The 23,610-nt window shown below is 45.7% G+C and overlaps 1 protein-coding gene across 1 annotated transcript; it reads right to left on the bottom strand.

Moving 5' to 3' along the window:
- Positions 1 to 2,295: 2,295 nt before the first annotated feature.
- On the bottom strand, positions 2,296 to 21,436 carry LOC135824863 (uncharacterized). Its single transcript, XM_065337588.1, has 7 exons — positions 21,258 to 21,436; positions 20,903 to 21,115; positions 18,988 to 19,128; positions 17,545 to 17,676; positions 16,198 to 16,320; positions 3,701 to 3,975; positions 2,296 to 3,029 (listed from the first exon to the last, which is right to left on the bottom strand). Exons 1-7 carry the CDS (start codon positions 21,367 to 21,369, stop codon positions 2,592 to 2,594), a joined length of 1,434 nt encoding a protein of 477 aa, XP_065193660.1. The 5' UTR covers positions 21,370 to 21,436; the 3' UTR covers positions 2,296 to 2,591.
- Positions 21,437 to 23,610: the final 2,174 nt, after the last annotated feature.

Here is a 23,610-nt window from a genome sequence, read left to right as displayed (position 1 = left end):
ATAGGTGGGCATATATGTATGTGCATACACATGTACTTGATGTGTAGGTGCTCTGTTCCTAGGGTTCATGTACATGTACATTGTACGTGCATCAGTTTCAGGCAGAATAAATTTCTGCACTCGACAAAATTTTAATGTAAAAACAACGTACATGTATGTCTGATGATACACAAGAGAGAGAGAGATTGCAAGCTGTGTCGGGGCTCGGAGTTTTCCGTATCACTACGATCATTAGGCAAAGCTCTCGCTTGTGTAAAAGGCTCTGCCCTGTACAAGTATGGGTATTGAGCACTCTTCGGACAGCGGAGCACGCTACTTGATTTCGGTCTTTGACCACTTTGTGGTGAGCTGATCCACTTACCTTCCACCCTTTGGGGTTGCATCTGCACATTGGTCCTTGAAGGATGGTGGCATTTCTACGGATGTTGAAAACTCGGCCTCTAGCTGAGTCTGACGCAAGCAGTGATTTTTCCCTAAGAGTACTTGATACCAACTAAATTACTTTAAGTATGAAGGATAATAAACTTGCCTGGGCTCATTGCACAATGATCAATGAGTTATTCTTGAATCCATACCGTTGTTCCGATTGACCTTTTTTTGCACGATCATCAGTATTCAGGAGCCGGCCGATGAGGGACGGACATTAACGAGTTGCATTATTTTGGAAGGTCAACAACCTTGTTTTCTCAGGTCCTGCGGCCAAAGGGTTGTATGGCAGAATGGCGACAAGGTGAACGTTTCGATTTTAGCCTGCTTGTAGTGCATGATTGTTGTTACCTGCGCCATGTTATGTTCCACGAACATGAACGTGGAATGACTCAACACACGTACATGTAAGGAAAGGGCCTTGTGTTTAGACTACATATGGCGCTCCAGACTAAATACAGCGCTAGCTAAATGAGCATACCAATTGTATGAATAATGTGACACAATTGATGCATGTCCTCTCTGATATACGTACATTGTACATGTATATTACACTAATCGTAACATGCAGAGAAAGTTCGATCAAACCAAGAAGAGGGTCTTGCATCTTGCTGATGGTGTTGAAGGTCACTATAACGACTACGTTTTTTCTTTGAAAGGGGAAACTCACTGTCCCGAATGAGATGTGATGAACGAGATAGAGCTAGTCTATCGTGGCGTAGAAATGGAGAAAAGAAAACAAATGATATAATTCTGTCAGCCGTGCAATGGAGTGCGTCCAGCCTGTCCAAGAATGTGCTTGACAGTGTCAGTGTCAGTGGCGTTACAGTAAGGCTGGATATACATGTACATGATTGTACATATCTGATGGTAATACTAAGTATGTAGATTTACATGTACATAATGATACTTCAAAGTACCTGTGACTACCGACCACCCCTTGGTGCCAGCAAAAGCGGTCTTTAGTGGCAGGTGGTCTTTGGTTAGAGGTTTTCACCGCACGACCATATATTTATGGATCCCATTATATGATAATGTATGTCAAAATGCAGCTAATACAATTCCTCAGGACTTAGGCAATGCCATTCTTGTTTCAGGTCAAACAACACTTGGAGAGAGAGAGACAGAGAGAGGAGACTAATGTTTTGAAGACATCAAGTTCTGCTGGTACTTTTTATTGTTGTTGTTGACGCACTAGGCATGATACAAGTGGGCCACAATTAACTAATAGCCTGTACAATGTGCATGTAAGTGCATGCTGGAAACGTATTCATTCCTAAACTTAGAGATCCTACTCGAAGTATCAGAGAAAACCAGGGGACAGAAGCATGATTCGCGAACTCGAAAACACTACATGGATTGTAATCGTATGCACGCCAGGAAAAAAACTTGATTCCATAATTATTCTGATAGACGGTGCAGATTGCTTTCTTATCAAACCTCTTGGCACTGCAAGCGGCTTCAAGAGCTGATAAAGTGCACCTGGGGCAAGGAATGCGCTCTGACAGCAAATGACTACATCAGGGTGACTAGTGTGACATGGAATTGTTCAAGTGGTCCATTCTACCCGGCCAGCTTCACTCTAAACAGTGCACTAGTGCTCAATGACGTAACGCCGAAACACAAGGCGGTCAACCAAGCGTTCCCCACATCAGTATTCTTATTGTCATTCACGCATGCCTGCTGGATGAGTAGACGTGGCCTTTGCAATATAGGGATCCACGAATACAGTACCACGTAATAATTATTGTCTTCGCTCACCAATACATGCCTCCCATATTCGCTGCTTGCCACTATCCCAAGTGTAGTGAGCAGAGGACAGCAAAGACAACATCAAAACCACACGGTACTACGTGAAGAGTTTGAAGGTGATGACACTTTCATTTTGTACACATAAATCGGGATTGTAAAGGTCAATATAAATGAACTCTACAACCTTTTAGCTGTATCCCGTGGGAATAACTAGCAAGGTACAAAAAAGCTGAATAGGACTGACAACATTCGGGGTGCGCAAGTGAGCATGCCAGTAAATGGCAGACTTTGTTAACAAGATGGATGGAGACAACAGAATCAGAAATGATTTGTTGAAGCATGGAGAACATGCAGCCGAGTTTGGAGAAGAAGACAAACTGCTGCATGTTATTTGTCGCTTCTAAGGTTGTTAGCTATGGGCAAATCTCTTGAACTTCAAGGAATGATGTGCTAGCATACCCGCTAAACGCATCTCCTCCATTTGGCGATGCAACATGGACGGAAATGTGGTGCCCTCCAGCGGATATGGCAATGCCACTTGATTCCGTAGACTCACACACTCCTGTTAGTACTGCGGGAATGTGGGTATTATCACTAGAACCTTGATACATGATTATATCGATCTTTGCAGGTTTGACGCATTCATTTGCGTTGATTTTAAAGAACCAGCGAGCAATCTTACTTGGAGAGCTAGCTGTACGAACGTTACTGGAATGAGTTAACTTCAAAAAGGTGTCATTGAACATCTTTGTAAATTGTATGGTGGCAATCTGGCCATTATCTCGCTCGTCATTAATCTGATAGAGGCTTTCGTACTTGTAGCCCAATTTGCGATTCCGACACGCTTCTCGCTGCAAGTAAAGAAAGAAAAGGAAAGGAAAGATAAGGGAAAGTACGCAGATGGTGAGCCAAGGACAAAATTTTAGTTCCTGTTGTTGTCGTTGTTCTTTTTATTTGAATTCGCAATACCAAACGGGCAATACGCCCAATTACATGGAAGCGAATAAAAGATTGCTAAACATTTAGGTGAATATTATTTCAAGTGCAAATGCTCTTGTCTCACTTATCACCTTCTCTTTCTCTCCTTTCCTTCATCTTAGCTTCCCTCGTGCATAAATTCATCGCTACATTTATCACAAAGTTGTTACGGTCACCACCTTTGTACCACTTTGTTTTGTTTCATTGGTTCTGGTTGCTTTTAATTCATTTCAAGAGAAATACCGAAAACTCGCTCAAGAATGTCGGAGTCCATAATGATGGTATTGGCGGCGAGGAGCTTGAGATTTGTAGTTACTATGGAACTTGTTGATATTTTGGTCTGCGGTGGGATTGATATTCTCCGTCTTAAACCTTTTCTATGTAGACCAATGTCAAAAACCCGTTAAAAGGCTTCTCTACAGATGAGAAAAGAAAGAAATCCAAACCTGTCCCGCAAGGAGTTGCAACGTTCCTCTGAGTTGGGAAATGCAGGCTAAAACACGTCTACTAGCCTTAATCAAATAGATTATCAATGTGAACTTACCCAGAAAAACAAGTCCCTCATCGCATGCTTCATATCTTCGATCTCCTTTGCATGGTTTGCAAGTGTATCGTTAGCCGCTTGATTAACTTGCATTTGAGCTTGCTGCGAGTGATAATTCATAGTCAGAGCGAAGGCAAACTGGCGTAGCTCGGAAAGAATAGTGTCCATCCGTTTGTCTCTTAGCTTGGATCCGTGTTCCAAACCTTTTATATTCTTCTTCAGCAGCTGCATCGCCAGGCAGAGCTCTGTGTCAGTGGACGCACTGCACAGATCAGCTGGACAGCACACGGGTAAAATAGGCAATACAAATATTACACAGCAATGAATCAAACAAGTCTCTTTCCGCTGTAACTCCGAGTTTCGTGTGAAAACATTTCATCAGACAGCATATGACCAAGACTTACAATCACTAGAATATAATTATATGGAGGGTCTTGAGAGAAGAAAGCAGAGGTGATGGAGGTACATTTCAATAGCGCGAGGAAAACGGGTGACAAAATCTGCGTGATTATAACAGGAAAACGATGTTGAGAGTACTAGTATAGAGTATAGCCTAGGTAGAGAAACAGCGCGATTCTCTGGCAACACATCAGTACAGATTTGTGCTGCATTGTTACACATCACATTGTGACCTAGGGTGGTAAAATTGGTGATGGGGATTGTGTGTAGTGGGAAACACTAACGCCTGGCAAGGGGGTGACTACCACACCCACTAAGGCATCGGAAAACCGGCGACACAGGGCCTGCTCTAGACATTCAACACAGCCCGGTCAGAGTGTACCTGGTGCATGCAGGCCAGCCGGGTCAGATCATCCGGCAGAAAAACAACTAAAAAGCCTGCTCAAAACGCAGGAAAACAGAAAGGCGAATTTATTACCGGAAATCGTTTAGAGAACAACAAGGCGAACTATCAAAGTCTGCAAATGTAGAAGGTAAACGACATTACGTGACGAATGCAAAGCAGTTCCATTGGATTCTGATTTAACAATTTGAAAAATTGGAATTCTGTTTTCTAATTAGTGCTAGTAGCAGGACGAACATGTTCACATAATAGAGCACTAGGGGGTGCCTGCAGCACCCAGGAGCAGAGCAGCATGCCGATAATTCGAAGCAGTGAGTTCTTACCTTTCAACCACGCATCGCGAGCAAATCCACCGCCGCTCGTGTTCCCGGAACACGAGCGGCGGTGGATTTCCAAAGTTTTTTTTAAATTTCGGCCAGTCTTGCACAAAGCACATGACATGGATAGACTGGCATGCTCGTATTCCAGCCAGGGTCGACCTTTCTTCCAAGAGTCTTGGAAAGCGTGAGTTCTTTTTCTCTTCGCTGCGAGCTCCATCGTCCAAATCACCAGTCGGATGAATGCAACTGTGTCAAAAGCTATAGCCAAAGTAATTAGATACGCTTTTGACTGCATGACTGCCCCATCGACTTTGAATGTCCTGGCTTCCTGCTCGCCGCTGGCCAGATCGCGCTGGAACCAGTTGACCCCAGTTGACCCTAGCCGAGTCTGTCGCTTGTAGACTGTAGTGTGTACGGTTGCGCTACAGATGGGGTCCGCGAGTCGGGAAATACCGGTATTTTAGGAATCCATTGTCAGTTTGAGACATTTTTCAGCCGGGTCAGACTGGACCCGGTGTTATCTATTCAGCCAGGTCGTGCAGTTCCCCAGCCGGGCGCGTGACCCGGCTGACCCGGCTCTCCAGCAGGCCCTGCGACAGAAGCCAAGACCCGCCAAAGCGCGTGAGCCATGAGTCCTGGGGTGTGCTCACCATTCCCGCGCCCCGCGGAACCCGGCCCCGACCGCCACCTCCCCGACCCCAACGGGCAAAGCAGCCACCCCCAGCCTGGCGTGGCTCATGTATTTGTCGTTCATCACGTTACCCTGCTGAGTTGAAACTTGTTGACATGACGGCATTTGCAGATTAACTCGCTCCTCTTATTCAGGCGAGTGCTCCTGTTGGCGGTGATGATGCGGAATTTCTCCGTCACGCATAGGTTGTACCGTTTGCTGACGTTGCTGTACCCTTTGGCTTGCTCAGCAATCCTCCACTTGATGTTGAACGGTGCGTTCGTCTCTTTTAGCCGCCATACATGCTTGGACAGCTCCGTTGTGTTCCTCCTTGACTAGATGTTCATGTCCGACTTGTGGTTATAGTGTCGCTTCTTAAATGGTGGCTCAGTTGATCCAATGAACACTTTCTGTTCGTTTTCTTTCCCCATGTGCGCTTCATAAATGACCTCTTGCGCTTGGAATCGGCCGTCCAGCGGTCACTCTGGTTGAGCTCGGCAGTTACACGGCTCAAGTAGCATCTTGTTATGCTCATTTATCACTGCGGTTACGTTGGGCATACAACTGTACCTAACCTTGACGTTATTTTTTGTTGAAGATATTTTGCAGCATCTAATTCGCAGGGAAGTGCTTCTGCACCAATCGCAAGAATGTCGCCGTCACATACGTGCTTACATTCTTGCTGAAAGGCGGGTTGAACCATATCACTTTCCTCCTACGGTTCTTTCTGGTCCTTCCTGCAGCACGTGTCGCCTTCTCCTGGTATTCAATCGTTGAAGCGAATCCACTAGATTTCAGTGCGTTCTGGTATAACGGCGCCACCTCGTCGAACGTCTGCTGATCGGCCGATATACCTCCGCTCAATCGCCTTATGGAGGTTTCTCAGGAACATTGGGGGTGGTTCGATCTCTTGCTAAAATACAGTGGCGTGTTGTTCGGTTTTCGGAATGCCTTGTACTTTAAGTAGATATACATTTGGTTTGTCGGGTTGAACTCCCGGCAGCTCTCGCTCTTGCGAGAGACTTATTATTATCATTATTATTATTATTATTACGCACACACTCAAGGCCAATGCCAATCAAGGAGGAGGTGAGGGGGATTATAGCCAGCCATGGCAAAAGAAAGAAGAAAAGAAGAAGAAAGAAAAACAAGTGTAAATCAGAGCAACAACAATAAAAGAAAAGATTGGGCTGCAAATCAAGTTGTATTATTAGGTTTAAACGTTTATGGGAAATGGTCCGAGAGATCACGAACAAAGGCAGAAATGTTTTCAGAAGATTGCATTTTTTGGGGAAGCGAGTCCCAGAGACAATAGCTAATGAAAACAGGCCAGCGACTCATTGAGTTATTTCTTGAAATAGGGAATCTTAGTTTATTACGACTTGACGAAGAAGAGTTAAACCAGTTAAGCGCATTTTGAATATGCATTGGGGCCTTCAGCAGTTTAATCTGATGGATACATCTACAGCAGAGTCTGTTAATTATGGCTTGTAAAGGACAGGTTTTGCATTGGGAATACAGAATTGTTAATGGGGTGTCAAGTGGGAAGCAAAATATCGCTCTCAAAATCCTGCGATGCATTAGTTCAAGCTGCGCAAGCATTCCTGCTGCAGCACTGCACCACAGAATGCTACAGTATAACATTATGGGTAAGATATAGGAGGCGTAGAAAGCCCGACGACTGACCAGTGGTAAAAGGCTCATGTGGCTGTATAGAACACCAACAGCCGACCTTTTTCGGCGCTCGAGATACTCCAGATTGTGGGACCAACTCATGCCTGAGTCAAAGATGACTCCAAGGTGTTTGTGGTGGCTGACAATTGGGATGGGCGTCCGGTCGTCAGGGAAGTGGAATAGGTACTGGTCGATGCAGGAAAGATCGGAACGCGGATGAGGTGGAATGGACAATATGACAGTCTTTCCAGCATTAGGTCGAAGTTTCCAGAGACGCATCCATTCAACCACTGAGCGAATTTCCGACTGCAAAGAGTTACACGCCATGGGCAGGGAAAGTTCAGATGCCACAAGAGTAGTATCATCGGCGTACAGGAAGGTATTTGGAAAGCACGTTAAGTCATTGAACCTAACATTTACATAGAGCAAGAAGAGAAGAGGAAAAGGTATTGAGCCCTGTGGCACACCGGAACAGACTTCAAGCGGTTGGGACAGCGAACCTGAAACCCTGACCTGTTGGACCCGGCAGGATAGGTAGGTTTCGAGCCACCGCAGAACATTGCCCCCAACTTTAGTTCCTTGACAATGTTTCCAGACAGACGAGTTACTACTAGATGAGGTACTTGAGTTACTTGAATAAACCGAAGGCAACCATATTTACGGAGCGCAGTAAAAATGACTCCTCCCTCAGAGCAGGAACGTTCAACGCTCGTTCCCGAAAAAGGCACATCACCGAAATTACAATAATACAAGATTTCGAACAATACAGGCTTGACCTCCTCGGACTGACGGAGACCTGGCTGAACGGAGCCGGTGTAGTACGACAACGGACATGTTCTGTATCGTTCGGGTGGCTCGTCGTCCAGAGCTGGAGTTGGCCTTCTCATCAACAAGAAACTAATAGATAATGTGGAGTCGTACAAATTTACCTCCGAACGGATGATATCAGTTCGTCTCCGAAATGGACCTCGACGTGACAGCAACTCCCTCACGGTGGTCTGCTGCTACGCTCCGACGCTGCAACGCTCGACATCACATCCTCAGGAAGCAGATGACTTCTACTCCGCACTACGAAGTATTGCCCAGGAGGTAATTAGAAGAGATGATTTTATGATATTGGGAGACCTTAATGCAAAAGTAGGGAGCGCCCGACCTGCTTCAGGAGGCGCAGTGGGATGTTTCTCCAAGCACGAATCAAGCAACGCGAACGGTGAGAGACTGACTGAGCTGTGTGAAGAGCAAAATCTCATTTTATTCAACACTATGTTCAAGCATCGTATGCAGCATCGTTCCACATGGTTCTTGGATGGGCTCGTACACAGGGATGGCCAACCTGTCCAAAACATGATTGATTTTGTGATTATGCGAAGATCAAACACAGTGAGCGTTTTGAATGCCAGATCATACGGTGGATTCACAACAAGATCCGATCACCATCCGTTTATTGCAGATTTTCGACTTACATTCTGGCGGTGTACAACATATAAAGCAACCAACGACCGCTGTTTCATCAAGTACAACGAACCCACACAAGACTCTGCTGAAAGCTTCAAAAATGCCATAGCAAGCACGTTGCCAGACGTAAACACCTGAAGATATTTCCACGCTAGACCAAACCTGGGGGAGATTTGTGTTATCTACCCATGCAGCAGCGGAAAAGGCATTTGGAAGAAAGAAGCCGCAGAAGAGGATTGCTAGAAGTACGAGTCCTGCTGTTATTGAGCTATCAACTAAAAAAACGAAATCCACAGCCGGATACATATGGAGAAAGATCCAAAAAAGCGGAAAGAAAAAAGGCTGCGTTTACACGACAACAAAATACGACCAAAACGGAACGAAATCGTTGCGTTTACTACTATCGTTTTCACGACAACGCCCGAAAACGATACCTAAACGGAACGAAATGGAAGCGCACTTCAAAGTGTTTTAAAACGTTTTCAAAACGTTTCCGTTCTCGTGTAAACGGTGAAAACAGTGAAAACGATTGGAAGCTGAGCGCGGTCATGGAAATCATTCCGTGCTGGAGTATATTTCGCGGGAAATACCCAAACCTTGCGACCACAACACATACCAACTCCAACTAATGTGTTACTTCCCGCCCTTGCGCCAAGCCACCACGTGCTAACTCCAACCTGATCGCCCGTTTTCCGTTTTCGTGTAAACGGTTCCAAACGGTTTGCCGTTCTCGTGTAAACGGTTTGAAAACGATTCGAGGCCAGCCCGTTTTCGTTCTGTTTCGTTTCGTTTCATTTCGTCTCCGTGTAAACGCAGCCTAACACAAAATAGAAACAAGATCCTTCACCATATTGGAGCATTACTCAGAAACGAAGGTGACTTATATTGGCAGCACAAAGCGGAGGCAGTGGACGCATTACGCCCGGATGCAAGATCGTACTTCAATGCCATCAAACTGCTAAAAGCACTTTTGGATTGGATTGGATTGGATTGGATTTTTATTTATAGTGGTGACTATAACAGATAATTGTTAATAACAATAGACCCACTCGAGGGAAAGATGCAAAAAGATATGAATAATTAATAGAATAGACTACCGGCATTGGATAGGTGATCATGTTTGCATTTTGCATAGCTGAAAGTCATAAGTACTAGCGTGAAAAAGCAAGGCATTGGGGTAACAGTTTCTTAAAACGGGCGGAGTTATCCACACAGCGAGCTAAAGAGGGTGTACTTCCACAGCTTAGCACATTGGAAGGAAGCGCCATGACGGGCAAAGGCAGTTCTGAACATGGGCAACTTAAGAGTGCGTGATACAAGGCTGCGCGTTGCAAGACCATTATTTGAACGCTCGAACATTTGACTTAATGTGGCACTACAGCGGCCTTCCAAACAGCGCTACGTCAGATACAGTAATTTCTTGCAACCCATGGATGCCAAACGATCTAGACCAAGTCTCGCAAATAAAGGGCTTGATGGGCTACAAAAACCAGAATCGCACACTGAACGCAAAGCTCGCTTTAGAATTCGTTCAAGCCGAACTGGATTAAGGAAAGGCCAGCAGAAAACAATTTGATGCATATAGAAAATCTGGCAACGCTAGGCACTTTACAAAGGTTTCTCGGCAAGTCAGCGGAATATTGTGTCGATTTCGGAACAGAATACCAATTTTACTGGCAAGTTTGGTGACCATAGAATCAACTTGAGTCCTCCAAGAAAGATCCTGGTCCAAATGTATTCCAAGGTACTTTGCACATGTCACTTGCTTGAGCTGCACTCCACGACAGTAGAGAGAAGAAATCCTGACTAACCTTCCCCAGTACGATTCTCAAATGATAGTGGTGAAAATGTCACAAATGTACATTGGAATGTGGAGTAATTCGGCAAGCATTTCGCTTCAGATTTTTACCGGAGCGACCAACCAACGCTTTTCCCAGCACAACCTAACAGTAAGGCAGAAGTCGAACCATTTACCTCCGAAGAGATTAGGAAGGCCATCATGCACCAGAAAATCTGAGGCGCTGTTGGATGTGATGGGATCAGTGCGACACTCCTGCGTATGGCTTCGACTGTCATTACTCCATGGCTGACTACCCAATTCAACTCCATTAAGAGAGCATGTCTGAGAATACCAAAGTATGTGTGCAAGTGGATCTCTCCGATTTCGCTCAAATTTTGTAGGTAGGTTCTCTTTGGGGTGTGGATCGATTGTGCAATGCCCTTGGTAAAGTTTCTGAAGGGAACCTTGAAATTTGCATACCCCTCAAAAATGGCCGAAATATCACATTATTTATGGGTCTAGAAACGAGTCACGCCACAGCGTATACGAACAAGCTATTAACAAAACTCCATCAAGCCACCATTGCCTCACCTTAGAAGAGATCCTGGAGCAGTACCGCTTAGCCACGCCAGGATCCCAGAAGACGAGGTCCATCACCCCCTGACGCCACAAATGATCGTCTTGAAAAGAGCCACTTTACAAGCGCTGGAAAAACCGCCAGCTACGTCCTCAATTGGCCAGAACTATACACCGGCAGATAGTAGAACACCTCTTCTAGCGCTGAGAACATGTCCCCCATCTTCCTTTTGGGGTTTTCTTGAAATATACAATTTTGAATTTTTCCACTCGACCATACTGAAATACGGCCAAAGTCATACCTGCGCCGGAAAGTTCTCCCCTCCGCGACGTCTCCTCAGCAATTTCTACTCAAACACCACTCTCAAGGCCCCAGAACAAAGTGTATTGTTGGCTCTGACAAGGAAAAGCAGCGGTGATCACTTGTCGCTCCAAACGACAAGCTTCTCCTTGCGCCACCAATAATATTTTGTGCGACTAGACTGTTGATGCAAAAGTGACTGAAGTCCTGAGCGCAGTTTTTGAATTTTATTGCAAGATGCACGGTAAGATCGCGTGCTCTGTGACGTAGGGTGACGCTTCCTGGATCACGACACGCAGTCATCGATCGCGAACGTGCCTGGAACGCTACTCGGAGCAGACCATGATGGCAGAGGTAAGATGAGCTGCATTTCCTGCTTGATCTGAGGAGAACCCCCACAAACTGTCCTAGGAGTGTTGCAATGGCAGCAAGCCGTTGAAATATTCCCCCCCCCCCCCGTACAGCTTGGAGACTCAGAGTTATTCATCTTTCAAACTTACCTCCTTCAATCCCGAACACAGTCCAACAGTAAAAGTCCCTTGTTTTCATGTCGATGCTCGACAAAAGCTGCTAGCTCGGTCACTTTGTGTTGGCTGGCACGCGAGCAGCACTGGCTGCACGAACTTGTCGCGTGAACTGCATGAGGGATTTCTTACGTCATAAAGAATGTGATTTCTTCTTCATTTCACTGGTCTTTGACCTACATGGCCATATGGGAAAGTCCCGATTCGTAGGCCTACAACACGGTCAGCGTGTTCTTGAGCGCAGTAACAACACAGGTGTGATCACTTCCAGACCAACGGGCGTTCGAGGCCAGTAACAAGCGCACTTGACGAAGGTGACTCTGAAATCTCTGTGAGCCGTGATCCACGCGACTGGGCATTCTTGCGTCACAAGGCACGTGATTTCACCGTGCCTCTTTTAGTAAAATTCAAGAATTGCGCTCAGGCCTTCAGTCACGTTTGCATCAACAGTCGCACAAAAATTATTGGTGGCGCAAGGAGAAGCTTGTCGTTTGGAGTGACAAGTGATCACCGCTACTTTTCCTTGTCAGAGCCAACAATACACTTTGTTCTGCGGCCTTGGGAGTAGTGTTGGAGTAGAAATTTCTGAGGTGACGTCACGGAGGGGCGAGCTTTCCTGCGCAGGTATGACTTTGGCCGTATTTCAGCATGGTCGAGTGGAAAAATTCAAAATAGTTTTTTCAAGAAAACGCCAAAAGGAAAATGGGGGACATGTCCTCAGCGCTAGAAGAGGTGTTCTACTATCTGCCGGTGTATAGTTCTGGCCAATTGAGGATGTAGCTGGCTGTTTCTTCCAGCGCTTGTAAATCGGCTCTTTTTAAGATGATCATTTGTGGCGTCAGGGGGTGATGGACTTCGTCTTCTGGGATCCTGGCGTGGCTAAGCGGTACTGCTCCAGGAACTCTTCTAAGGTGAGGCAATGGTGGCTTGATGGAGTTTTGTTCATAGCTTGTTCGTATACGCTGCGGCGTGACTCGTTTCTACACCTATAAATAATGTGATATTTCGGCCATTTTTGAGGGGTATGCAAATTTCAAGGTTCCCTTCAGAAACTTTTTCAAGGGCTTTGCACAATCGATCCACACCCCAAAGAGAACCTACCTACAAATTTTGAGCGAAATCGGAGAGATCCACTTGCACACATACTTTGGTATTCTCAGACATGCTCTCTTAAAGGGGAAGTTAAGGCAAAAATTAAAATTTCAACAGTTGTGGTATTCGGGGTGCTGAGTCGAATGGTTTTGGTCCGAGAAAGCTGAGACGCTCCCTTCCTACTTGAATCCCAATCGAACTCGCGCACTTCCACCGAAACTGGGTGACTGCGCCCTACGAGATGGGGATTTGTATGCAAAATGTCACTAAAAGCGCCATTTCGTTCCTATAAAAGCACGGATGACCGCGATTGGCCCTTATGTTGTAGTCTTTGGGACGCTGAGTCGACTGGTTTTGGTCCGAAACGGCTGCGATGCAGCGTTCCTCCTTTATTCCCAATCGAACATGGTTGAACAAGTAGTCAGTGCTCCTGCGTACACCAGTCACCTGGTCACCGTGCCTGCAGGGTACAACTGACTAGCCTGTTTGACCTTTTTTGGGGGCAGTCCTGTCACTCGAGTTGAACTCGAGTTGAACCTTGGTGTGAAGGGTGTCGCCTGCTGGCGTGGTGACCAGGTGATTTGGGCGCCCAGGAGCACGTGACCACTTGTTCAACCATGTTCGATTGGGAATAAAGGAGGAATGCTGCATCGCAGCCTTTTCGGACCAAAACCAGTCGACTCAGCGTCCAAACGACTACAACATATGGGCCAATCACGGTCATCCGTGCTTTTATAAGAACGAAGTGGCGCTTTTAGTGACATTTTGCATACAAATCCCCATCTAGTAGGGCGCAGTCACCCAGTTTCGGTGGAAGTGCGCGAGTTCGATTGGGATTCAAGTAGGAAGGGAGCGTCTCAGCTTTCTCGGACCAAGACCATACGACTCAGCACCCCGAAGACTACAACTGGTGAAATTTTAATTTTTACCTTAACTTCCCCTTTAAGAAACTCCACTATTGCCCACGTGACCTTAGTTGTGGCCTCCTGGTGCCCGTATACAAGCGAGGAAAACCTATGGGTGCACCGAAAAGTTACAGACCGGTCATGCTGCTATCAGTTGTTCGCAAGGTGCTGACCCGCATCATCACCAGGCGTTCACAACAACCTAAGGTTACCACCTCATATGTGCGTGAAAGTCAGGCAGACTTTACACCCACACGCTCCACGGCTGATGGAGTTTCCATACTCGTGTCATGTGCGAACGTGCACTACTTGGTGACTGGAAATACTCTGCCGCACTATTAGACTTCAGCGGAGCATTTGATACCATTGTCTACTCTAAACCACTCTAATACAAACAAGCTAAACAAACAAACAATTGTCCGTGAGACGGCGTTGGCGCGGTTTTCAGACTCTGGAGCTGCCACTGATGTCGTTGCCACTCTGATCTCGGACACGACGGTGAGAGTGAAGCTCAGTTCTCATTTAGGCAAAGCATTGGCTACAAATATTGGAGTAGTGCAGGGGATCCGCTCTCTCTCATCATGTACAATGTGTATTCTGAGGGAACCATGCGCCACCTTGATCCTATGCTATCGCACTTATCTTTACAAGCACCACCCACCCAATATACAGACGACACAACAATCCATGACACGGAGAGGCGAGAAGTCGAGGAGATGGTGGAGAAATCAAGTGAAAAATTCAAAGAAGAGAACCTAATGTTAAATATTCAGAAAACACAAGATATTACAGTAACTAAAGCCGACTCCTCTTGGCGATCAGTCAAGCTGCTTGGCTCTTTCTTAGGGTCCGCAGAGGACATTCAGGCAATAATAGGTGCTGCGAATAGAGCATTCAGCTCCATTTCGTGGAAACGTCATAAACTGAGCTCCAGACTTTGTATGTTCTCTGCCCTCATTCTGCCTATCCTGTTGTATAACTGCGGACTGTGGGCACTGACACAACAACTCAGTAATCGGCTGGACGCATGGAACCTAATAAAATTGCGCTACCTGCTTGGTGTTGTGTACCCTAACCACATGTCAAATGCTACGGTGTATTCCTCAACGCGAACAGACCCAGTCAGCACTACCTGTCGCAGACGTCGGCTGCTCTGGCTGGGCGATGTTGTTCGCGAAGGACGTGACTCAGCGTCCTACCAAGCACTGGAGATGGCAATTAATGCCCTGGACATTAAGCGCCCACGTGGCCGACCCCATCTCAGATGGATTGACAGTATTAAAAATGATCTAAAGCACGCCAATATTGATATTTCCGCCTGTTTTCAACTGGCTCTATACAAGAAAAAATGGTTGATGCTTGTGGAAAAATGTGATGCGCTTGCGTAGTTGTTTTTACTGCGATACGTTCTAACAATAATGAGATGCCTTTTGTTGGCTCTTCTGCCTGGATTTCGTTGATAGATCCGTTAAGCCTATGGGTCCTTCCATGAGTGACATGCGAACTGTAACTATTATTATTATTATTAAGTACATGTAGATCATAATGGTTTTTACACCTCTTGTACGGGCAAAAATCAACACAATGTATTAAAATGCAATAAATCATACCCTGGAGAAGAAATCAGAAAAAATACATGTATATTTAAACTCGGATAATGAGCCAGTAATAAAATGTAAAAAAAGAGAACAAGATGATAAACGGTCAGAAAGTGCGATACTATGGCACAAAACTGACAGGCTACTGAGACATTCAGCGACCCGAGACCTAGCTCCAACACATCTCCAGTGTGCAAACCAATAGCCTTCCAACTTGGAAGGTTCATGGTTATTATTATTATTATTATTATTATTATTTACACATATCCGCCGGATGAGTACGCGTGGCCCATGCACCATGGGGACCCACGAATACAAACCAGCATATGTTCCCTCAGCAATACAAGCAAGCAAGCACGCAAAGATAAATGAGAGCCCAGCTCATGGTTACGTAGGACCGAAAAGGGGAAGGTGAGCGCATCGAAAATGTGCACAAGCTAAGTCCCGCGCAAAAAAAGAATGCCGACTGTTACAGGGCGATGACGAGGCTAGTTAATAACATGACAATGCGGTCTGACTACAATTCGAAGCAGCAAAGTAACACACCACCCAACTTGGGTGGGTCAGCAATATCAGAGATAAAAGAAGGGGGAAGCTTGGCGAAAGAAGCAGTCTAGAAAGCAGTCACGTGGTGTGCCTCTCAGGTCTCTGCAAACACACACACACACACACGCACACACACACACACACACACACACACACGCACACACACACACACACACACATACACACGCACACACACACACACACACGCACACGTACAGTGACAATTGAGTTCCACTGTAACGTACTGTACTCACCTTTACAAGATCTTCCATCGCCTAGGTAACCACTGCCGCAGGCGCAGCTGTACGTCCCGATCGTGTTATTGCAGACTGCCTGTTCATGACAGCCGTGTGTGATCGATCCACACTCATCCTGGTCTGTGAATCAAAGTGGAGAGAAGACAAGAATTATTTTAATGGAACTTACATGTAAAAGGCAAGCCTTGATGGGAGTAAAAGTTATTATTGGAGATACCAATAAAGAGGAATATCGTCAGTGCAATGAACTGAGCCTTATGTCACATGTCACTTAAAGAATATTACATGTAATTATAATCGTGTAATTGAACAGCTAACAACATTCGTATCTAATATTGACTGAGTACGAGGTCAATATAGGAAATAAAAGCCGATTAAAATACCGCAGCGTATCCGAGGTCTTTCACGAGGTTTTTATTTCATGACCACGTATGTAGTCAATATTAGATTTATCGCGACAAACAGTCCGTATTTCAAATCCCAGGCGATAACATCATGAATGCCGGTTTTATGATCACACAACCGCTGCACCCGCACCTACTCATGCAGTGACTATGCACTACAAGGCACCGTAAAACTGCGCATCACACAACGTCATAAGATGTCAAATACAAGCAGTCAATATACATATAAATATACTTATCACTCCCTTAGTATTGACTCACATAGGTTTTTGCCACACCTAAGCAGTCAAATATTCCTGCATATTTCACTCCTTAGGGCTATATTGACTGCTTATATTTGACTGCTTAGGGGTTGCGCAGTTGAACGGTGCCTAGTGCAGCATTGTCACTGCGTGAGTAGGTGGTGGTGCAACGGTTGTGCAATCATAAAACCGGGAATCATGAGGTTGTCGTTCTGGAATTTGAAAAACGGACTGTTTGTCGTGATAAATCTAATATTGACTTCGTACTTGGTCAGTATAGGAAATAAAAACCTCGTAAAAGACCTCGGCTTCGCCTCGGTCTTTTACTCGGCTTTTATTTCCTATATTGACCTCGTACTCAGTCAATATTAGATACGTATAGCCCTAAAGACTTAAACATGGAGAAATATTAATTTTGACTGCTTAGCTATAGCGACAATCCATGGGAGTCTCTAGAACAGAGTGATGAACACTAATGTCGATCAGCTGTTTTCCATAACCAATTTAAGTGCCGGTGCGTGATGTTCGGATATCGACTTTAATTAACTGGATCGAGAATTGGGGCTTCGAGTCGGGAAAAGAAAAAGTCGTCTTAGATATTATTTTCCACGTGTCACTAGCTGGTTTCGTGCAGTGTGAACAATGTACAGCGTGGTGGGAGTTTTTGTTGAATTTTTGGTTAAAATTTAATGACGTACCCTCGCAATGCCTGCCATCCCCAGTATAGCCTACTCGGCATCCACACAGATAGGAGCCATGGGAATTGAAGCAATCAGCTACGTCATCAGACGCACAGTCGTTCAACTCTCTAGACCGACACTCGTCAATATCTGCGAGTAGTAGAGAGAAACAATACAACCAAACATCACACATGTACTGGTATAAAGATTATTCATTTACGATATGATGAAGAATGGAAAAAAACAACATGTTACGAGTTATGACAAACTGTCCACCAACGTAACCAGATATTATACAGTCTGCGAGTGCGGCAAAATGGCACAAAACTGACAAGGAGTACTGAGACATTCGGCGACCTGACACCTAGCTCCAACACTTCTCCAAGGCGAACGCCAACTACGTTCCAACTTGAAAGGCTCAGGTTCGTAAAGGTCCAAGAGGGGAAGGAAAACGCAACGAAGAAGAGCACGAGCTACGGATCACGGCAACAAATAATGCCAAACGTTAAGGACTTGTTGGTTTGCGCCTTGGAGAAGTGTTGGAGCTCGGTGTCAGGTCGCCGAGTATCTCAATACTTCTTGTCAGTTTTGTGTCATTTTGTTGCACTCGCTGACTGTAGAGGATCTAGTTACGTTGGTGGACAGTTTGTGATAACTCGTAACATTTTGTCCTTTTCCTTTCTTCATCATAACTATAATATTATTGGCTCACCATGCGAGTTCAACATTTGCGATATGACCGTAGTGCAAGATATTTTTGAAGTCGACAAACATTTGTCAAGTCAGTGCCACGAGATGTAGATTGCCAGGTGAACCCAAGAGGCACATTCCAACACTTGAATGACACAAGAGGGTAGTCCTCGTGACAAGAGGGTAGTCCTCGTGAGGAGTTCATCAGTTCCATCCACTCCATAAGATGTACATGTACCTCCTTTACAATAGGGCTTGAAAGTGATGACGTCAAAACGGCCAGGGAGTAGTAAGTTGACATCAGATTTCTATTTTTGGATCCACTAAGGTGTGACTTTGCTATTGCCTAAGTATGTGGGTGCATAGCAACCCACTCATGTCGCATGCAGGTGTGACTTTTATTTCGCCACCAGTTGTAACCCCGCCCCAACTAGCCAAATCAGTCAGTTTCACTGGCTACATCACCATGCTGTGGGTAAGACCGCTTGAAATGTGCTTGGATCCATACAAAAACTGGATCCAAGTGGATCCATTTTTTGAATTTTTGAAATTGTTGCTATGCTGTGACGTAGCACTTTCAAGCCCTATACCCTAACATCTTTTTACTTTTTATTTATTTTTTACTGAGTGCACACCCTACTGGTCAGAAGGGAGAAGACAACAGAGTATACAATAAAAAAACAGCTATCTTCCACTTGAAATACATGTACATCTTGATATGATCTGTCCATGCTGTCTTTAGTTATTCTTTGTTTTATGACTACAACTAACCGGTTCTGCACTGAACTCCTGTGATCCCTGCCGGGCACTGGCACACAGCTCTCTGGAACACGTCACTGTACGAGCACGTTCCACCGTCAGAACATGGATGCTGAGTTGCTGAAGTGCCCCCAGGACACCTGGAATGCCCACCTGCAAGAATCCGGAAACCAGATTACACTGTATCTTCAATTCCAGGGAAGAGATATCTTTGAAAGAGATTGCATACGGACACATTTCTGCTTTTAGTCTTCTGCCTTTGCTTCTGCTCCTAGTGAAAAATATTGAAATTATAATAGAATGCGTCACTAACAAGACTAAAGGCAGGGAGAGGATGATGACATGTTATGTACGTCGTAATATTTACTTAATAAATACAAATTAATGTCATCCCCCTCTCTCTTCCCACGCTTATTATTATTATTATTATATGCATTCCCGCGGCAGCGTCAACAGTGCAAGTGCAAGTCGCACATGCACAAACACAGTCGACACGTTCGCTTATGCTGGACATGGTAAGAGAAGCAGTTGATATAGGAGACATAAAGACAACAAGCACAAACGTAGCTGTAAATCCTTTGTGTATAGAATGTTTAAAGTGTATTGAGCGATATTTCAGTGATCTGGGAAAAAGGTGACGGCGCGGTTTCATCGCCGCAACCTCTACTTGCAGATCATATCCAGTAGCTGCCTCCATTCGCTTCGAACTGCAGCTACGTCTGATAGGCGCTCCAGATCTTCCAGGCTCTGCAATCGCCCGCACGCAGCTCTGTGGAGGTCGTCGTCGAGCTTCACCGGCAGGGTTCTGCGAGAGCGGCCTCTCCACTTGTAGTCATCACATTGAAAGTACCTGACCATGCTTAGGACAGCGGGGGCATCACTGGAAAGTCGAAGGATATGGCCAAATAGCCTCCACCGAGCTCTGTTGATGATGCGGCTGATCGGCTCTGCCTTGCACCTGTCGTAGAGTGTTGTTGTTGCGATCTTCTGCGGCTAGACAAGGCCGATCAGTGAACGGAGCTGGCCGCGGTGGAATGCGTCGAGTCCACCCTCGGCAGCTGCCGTGAGTCCCCATGTGCCGGCGTTGTATACTAGCACTGGTAGTACAAACGCATTGTAGAGACGAAGACTCAGTTCTTCTCCAACGGTACTGCGCCGGCTCCATAATGACCAGAGCGATCGAAACACTGCAGCGGCTAGTTGTTTCCTCCGAGAGACATCCTCGCTATCCCCGAGGAGTGAGCCGAGCTTCTTGGTGGTGCGCCACTGTTCCGCAACCCTGTCCAGGGATCGGCCCAGAACGGTAATTTCTGTTTTTATATCTGTTTTATCCGGGTTTACCTTCAGAGCCCATCCGCTTCGCTATCATAATACTACACGGCTACGATCTCGTTTGACTTTGTGAAGTAAACAAAAACGAGAGAACTTGAAAGTTGAAAGCTCAGGGCCCTCGCTATGCTTTTTGCCTAGGTCATCATGCATTTTATTCAAACTGATGGAAACGATTTTGCAGTGCAATGTTGAATGAAAGAAAAGGTTCAGTGTCGAGAACATGCCTGAGAAAACCAGAAAATGTGGGCTTCGCCATCTCCCTGGGTTCGCGCAACATCTAGCAAGTAGGTTTCCTTTGCGGTCTACAACGACCATGCAGAGGTATTCGCTTGCACCACTAACGGATATCTGGAAACTAGTTAAAAAAAACTCGATGTTGAACCCAACACGGACTGGATTTTGAAACCAAAAGAGAGGGCTGGTACAACGGAGATGAAAACGAGCAACAACTTTTTGAACTTTACCTACCGATAAATTAGCTAGTGTTTATGTCACCGCCAAACGTAGCCATGCCTACAGCCTAACAACTCAATGACCACCATCTAAATATTATGTCACAAGGTTCTATTCATGCAGCTGTATTCACAAGGCTTACGGACACAGTTCTTGGTCTTGTTCGCTAGGTCAACGTCAAAACCGAGCAGAATCCCAAGCAGGAATGTGTCATAGCGCTTGATCTTGGCTTCGTCCAAGCGGGCATGTCTGAATTGCGCTGAGGATGCGATCCTTGCGACCTTCGAGCTGCTAGCCCCTGCTAAAGAGAGCCATGCCTGCATGCAGTCGAAGGAGTTCTGGTTGTCGATGGAGGCTGCAAGGAGAAGGTGACAGTGGAAAATTTGGCTAACCACGGTCGCAGTATTATGGAAAGCCTGACTTGGGATGGTGCAATTATTCCAAATCAATCCCGGTTCTCTAAAAGCTAAGATTTACATACATCACCATGAACATACCTTCGGGCGAATGAGAGCTGGATTTAGTTGGCCGTTCTTCGACCACGTTCGCGCCGCTGCATACTGGCCAGACAACCATAGAAATACAAAGGAACAACTCCTGGACGCGCATGATGGCGACTAAGAAGTCTTCGCTTTCCCACAGAGGCACTGTGTATCCAGAGAGAGAGAGAGAGAGATAGAGAGAAATGACCGTTCGGGAATCGTTCTGTTCTATTTTATGATGTGGTGCGCTGCGAAGATCGTCCTTCTCTGCAACATTGCGCGCGAACAAAGTTTAAAAAATAACAGGTTTTCATGGTCGCATTGGTCTGTACTTTGTAGACGCATTCTCGTATTCTCTATTGTGATCTCAAGTGTGTACTCGAAGTCAATTACATGTAGATCTGCAGAGATTTTATCTAATCTTTGCGTTTGCTAACACGCTGGCACATAGTTGGGTGCTTGGTTGGTTGGTATATTTTTACCTCGCCAGAACGAACAGGCATTGCTGCCTTCATGCCTGGACAAGTGGATTCTCCGAGCTATCACAAAAAAACGAAGAAAATTATACACATTATCATATACTGTAAATATACAAAACTTCGGCACTTCCCGATTTTTGACATTTCGGCGGCGATTTATTTTCGGCGTGGGGTAGAGGGCATTGTATAGTGCGACAGATGCTGTGAAAAATTTCATCGGCGTTTTAATTTAGGCATTTTGGGTCGGTGCCGAATATAGCTGAAATTAATTAAATAGCTGCCGAAAATTTGTTTATTTACAGTACACTTTAGGCATTTGTAGTTGCACGGTGCGAATGTTTAAACAGTGACAAATATCAGATACACTTCGAGTACCCCGAACGCAACTCGTGCACGCAGAGCTGATACTCCAACGTATGTACAGTGTATGATGCCGAATGCGCTATATGGCACACTCGTATACACTTGCAAGAAGACAACACGGCTTTGGGACTGTTGTCTATGGATTTATTATCTAGATGTTCTAGCCGTTAACAATCACGTGGAAGCGAATGCAAAACGATACACAAAACCAGTCTGTAGAAAATCAGAAATTTTCTAGTCACTTTCTACCTCTACGGTTGTCTGTGTTGTAGTGGTTTTTTTTACTTCATCAGATCTACAGGAAAAGATGCCTTCTCACCGGCCAGGGGCCAGTTCCTAGAAATGATGAAGAATGTGTTATAGGCGATTCACACGACAGGCAAATCCACGTTTGTCAGGTGCCCGCAGGAAGTGAAACGTGAGGCTGCAGTTCACACGGCGGCGGGTGGCGGCCAGAGCTCCCGCGAGTATCCGGTGAGCATACGGCGTTACTGTGGTGATTTGGAAAGAGTACCCAAAGACGAAGGCCAAACAACCAGGGTTCAAGACTACCGTACGATAGTATGACCTCACAGCCTCATAATAGGCGATTCACACGACAGGCAAATCCACGTTTACAGGAAAGTCGCCATGGAGATATTCCTGCGGGTGACCAAAATTTGCCCGCGGGAATCAAAAGTGTCCATGGCCTTTTTGCTCGCGGATGCACTCATCTGCGGGCACTTTTACAGTTATGAGGCTGTGAGGTCGTACTATCGTACGGTAGTCTTGAACCCTGGTTGTTTGGCCTTTGTCTTTGGGTACTCATTCCAAATCACCACAGTAACGCCGTATACTCACCGGATACTCGCGGGAGCTCTGGCCGCCACCCGCGGCCGTGTGAACTGCAGCCTCACGTTTCACTTCCTGCGGGCACCTGACAAACGTGGATTTGCCTGTCGTGTGAATCGCCTATAACTGTAAAAGTGCCCGCAGATGAGTGCATCTGCGGGCAAAAAGGCCATGGACACTTTTGATTCCCGCGGCCAAATTTTGGTCACCCGCAGGAATATCTCCATGGTGACTTTCCTGTAAACGTGGATTTGCCTGTCGTGTGAATCGCCTATTAGGGCCGGTCACGTTGAGGGAACAATCCTCAGATTATAAACCGGGAACAATCTGTTCTGCTTTTCATCACGGTCACACTGGATACGCACAATGAAAATTATCACACCTACACGAGCTACATTTTTTGTCACCATCCGCTTCTGGCAGTCTATCAACTCCGCTCCTAGGCCAGAGCTGCATCAGCACACCCTCTAGAGTATCGCTCCACTTGAGAACGCAATAAAAAACAAGGAAACTCAAAGAAATCCAGTGGAAGCCGCGGATGATTATAATCTTCGGCGGAAAAGCTGGGCCTGGAGCTGATTTTCATCGAGTGGATTAAATCTCTCAAATCTCCCGCTCAGCGGCAACTATCCATGGAAACCAGGGATTTTTTTAAATTTTCCCTCAGTGTGACCCTTATGGGGCACTTTGGGGAC

Source organism: Sycon ciliatum, chromosome 9 (genome assembly GCF_964019385.1).
Source record: "Sycon ciliatum chromosome 9, ocSycCili1.1, whole genome shotgun sequence".
Taxonomy (NCBI): domain Eukaryota; kingdom Metazoa; phylum Porifera; class Calcarea; order Leucosolenida; family Sycettidae; genus Sycon; species Sycon ciliatum.
The sequence above is the reverse complement of the archived record's forward strand: the minus strand, read 5'-3'. Positions and strand labels throughout refer to the sequence as shown.

Bases quoted from the DNA above. Each gene is read 5' to 3' on its own strand.
- LOC135824863 (XM_065337588.1), bottom strand. From the start codon at position 21,369: ATGCGCGTCCAGGAGTTGTTCCTTTGTATTTCTATGGTTGTCTGGCCA. The intron at 17,677-18,987 runs GTTAGTTGTAGT...TACTACTCGCAG, and splicing joins AGGAGTTCAGTGCAGAACCG to ATATTGACGAGTGTCGGTCT. The intron at 16,321-17,544 runs GTACGTCATTAA...TTTGATTCACAG, and splicing joins GGATGGCAGGCATTGCGAGG to ACCAGGATGAGTGTGGATCG.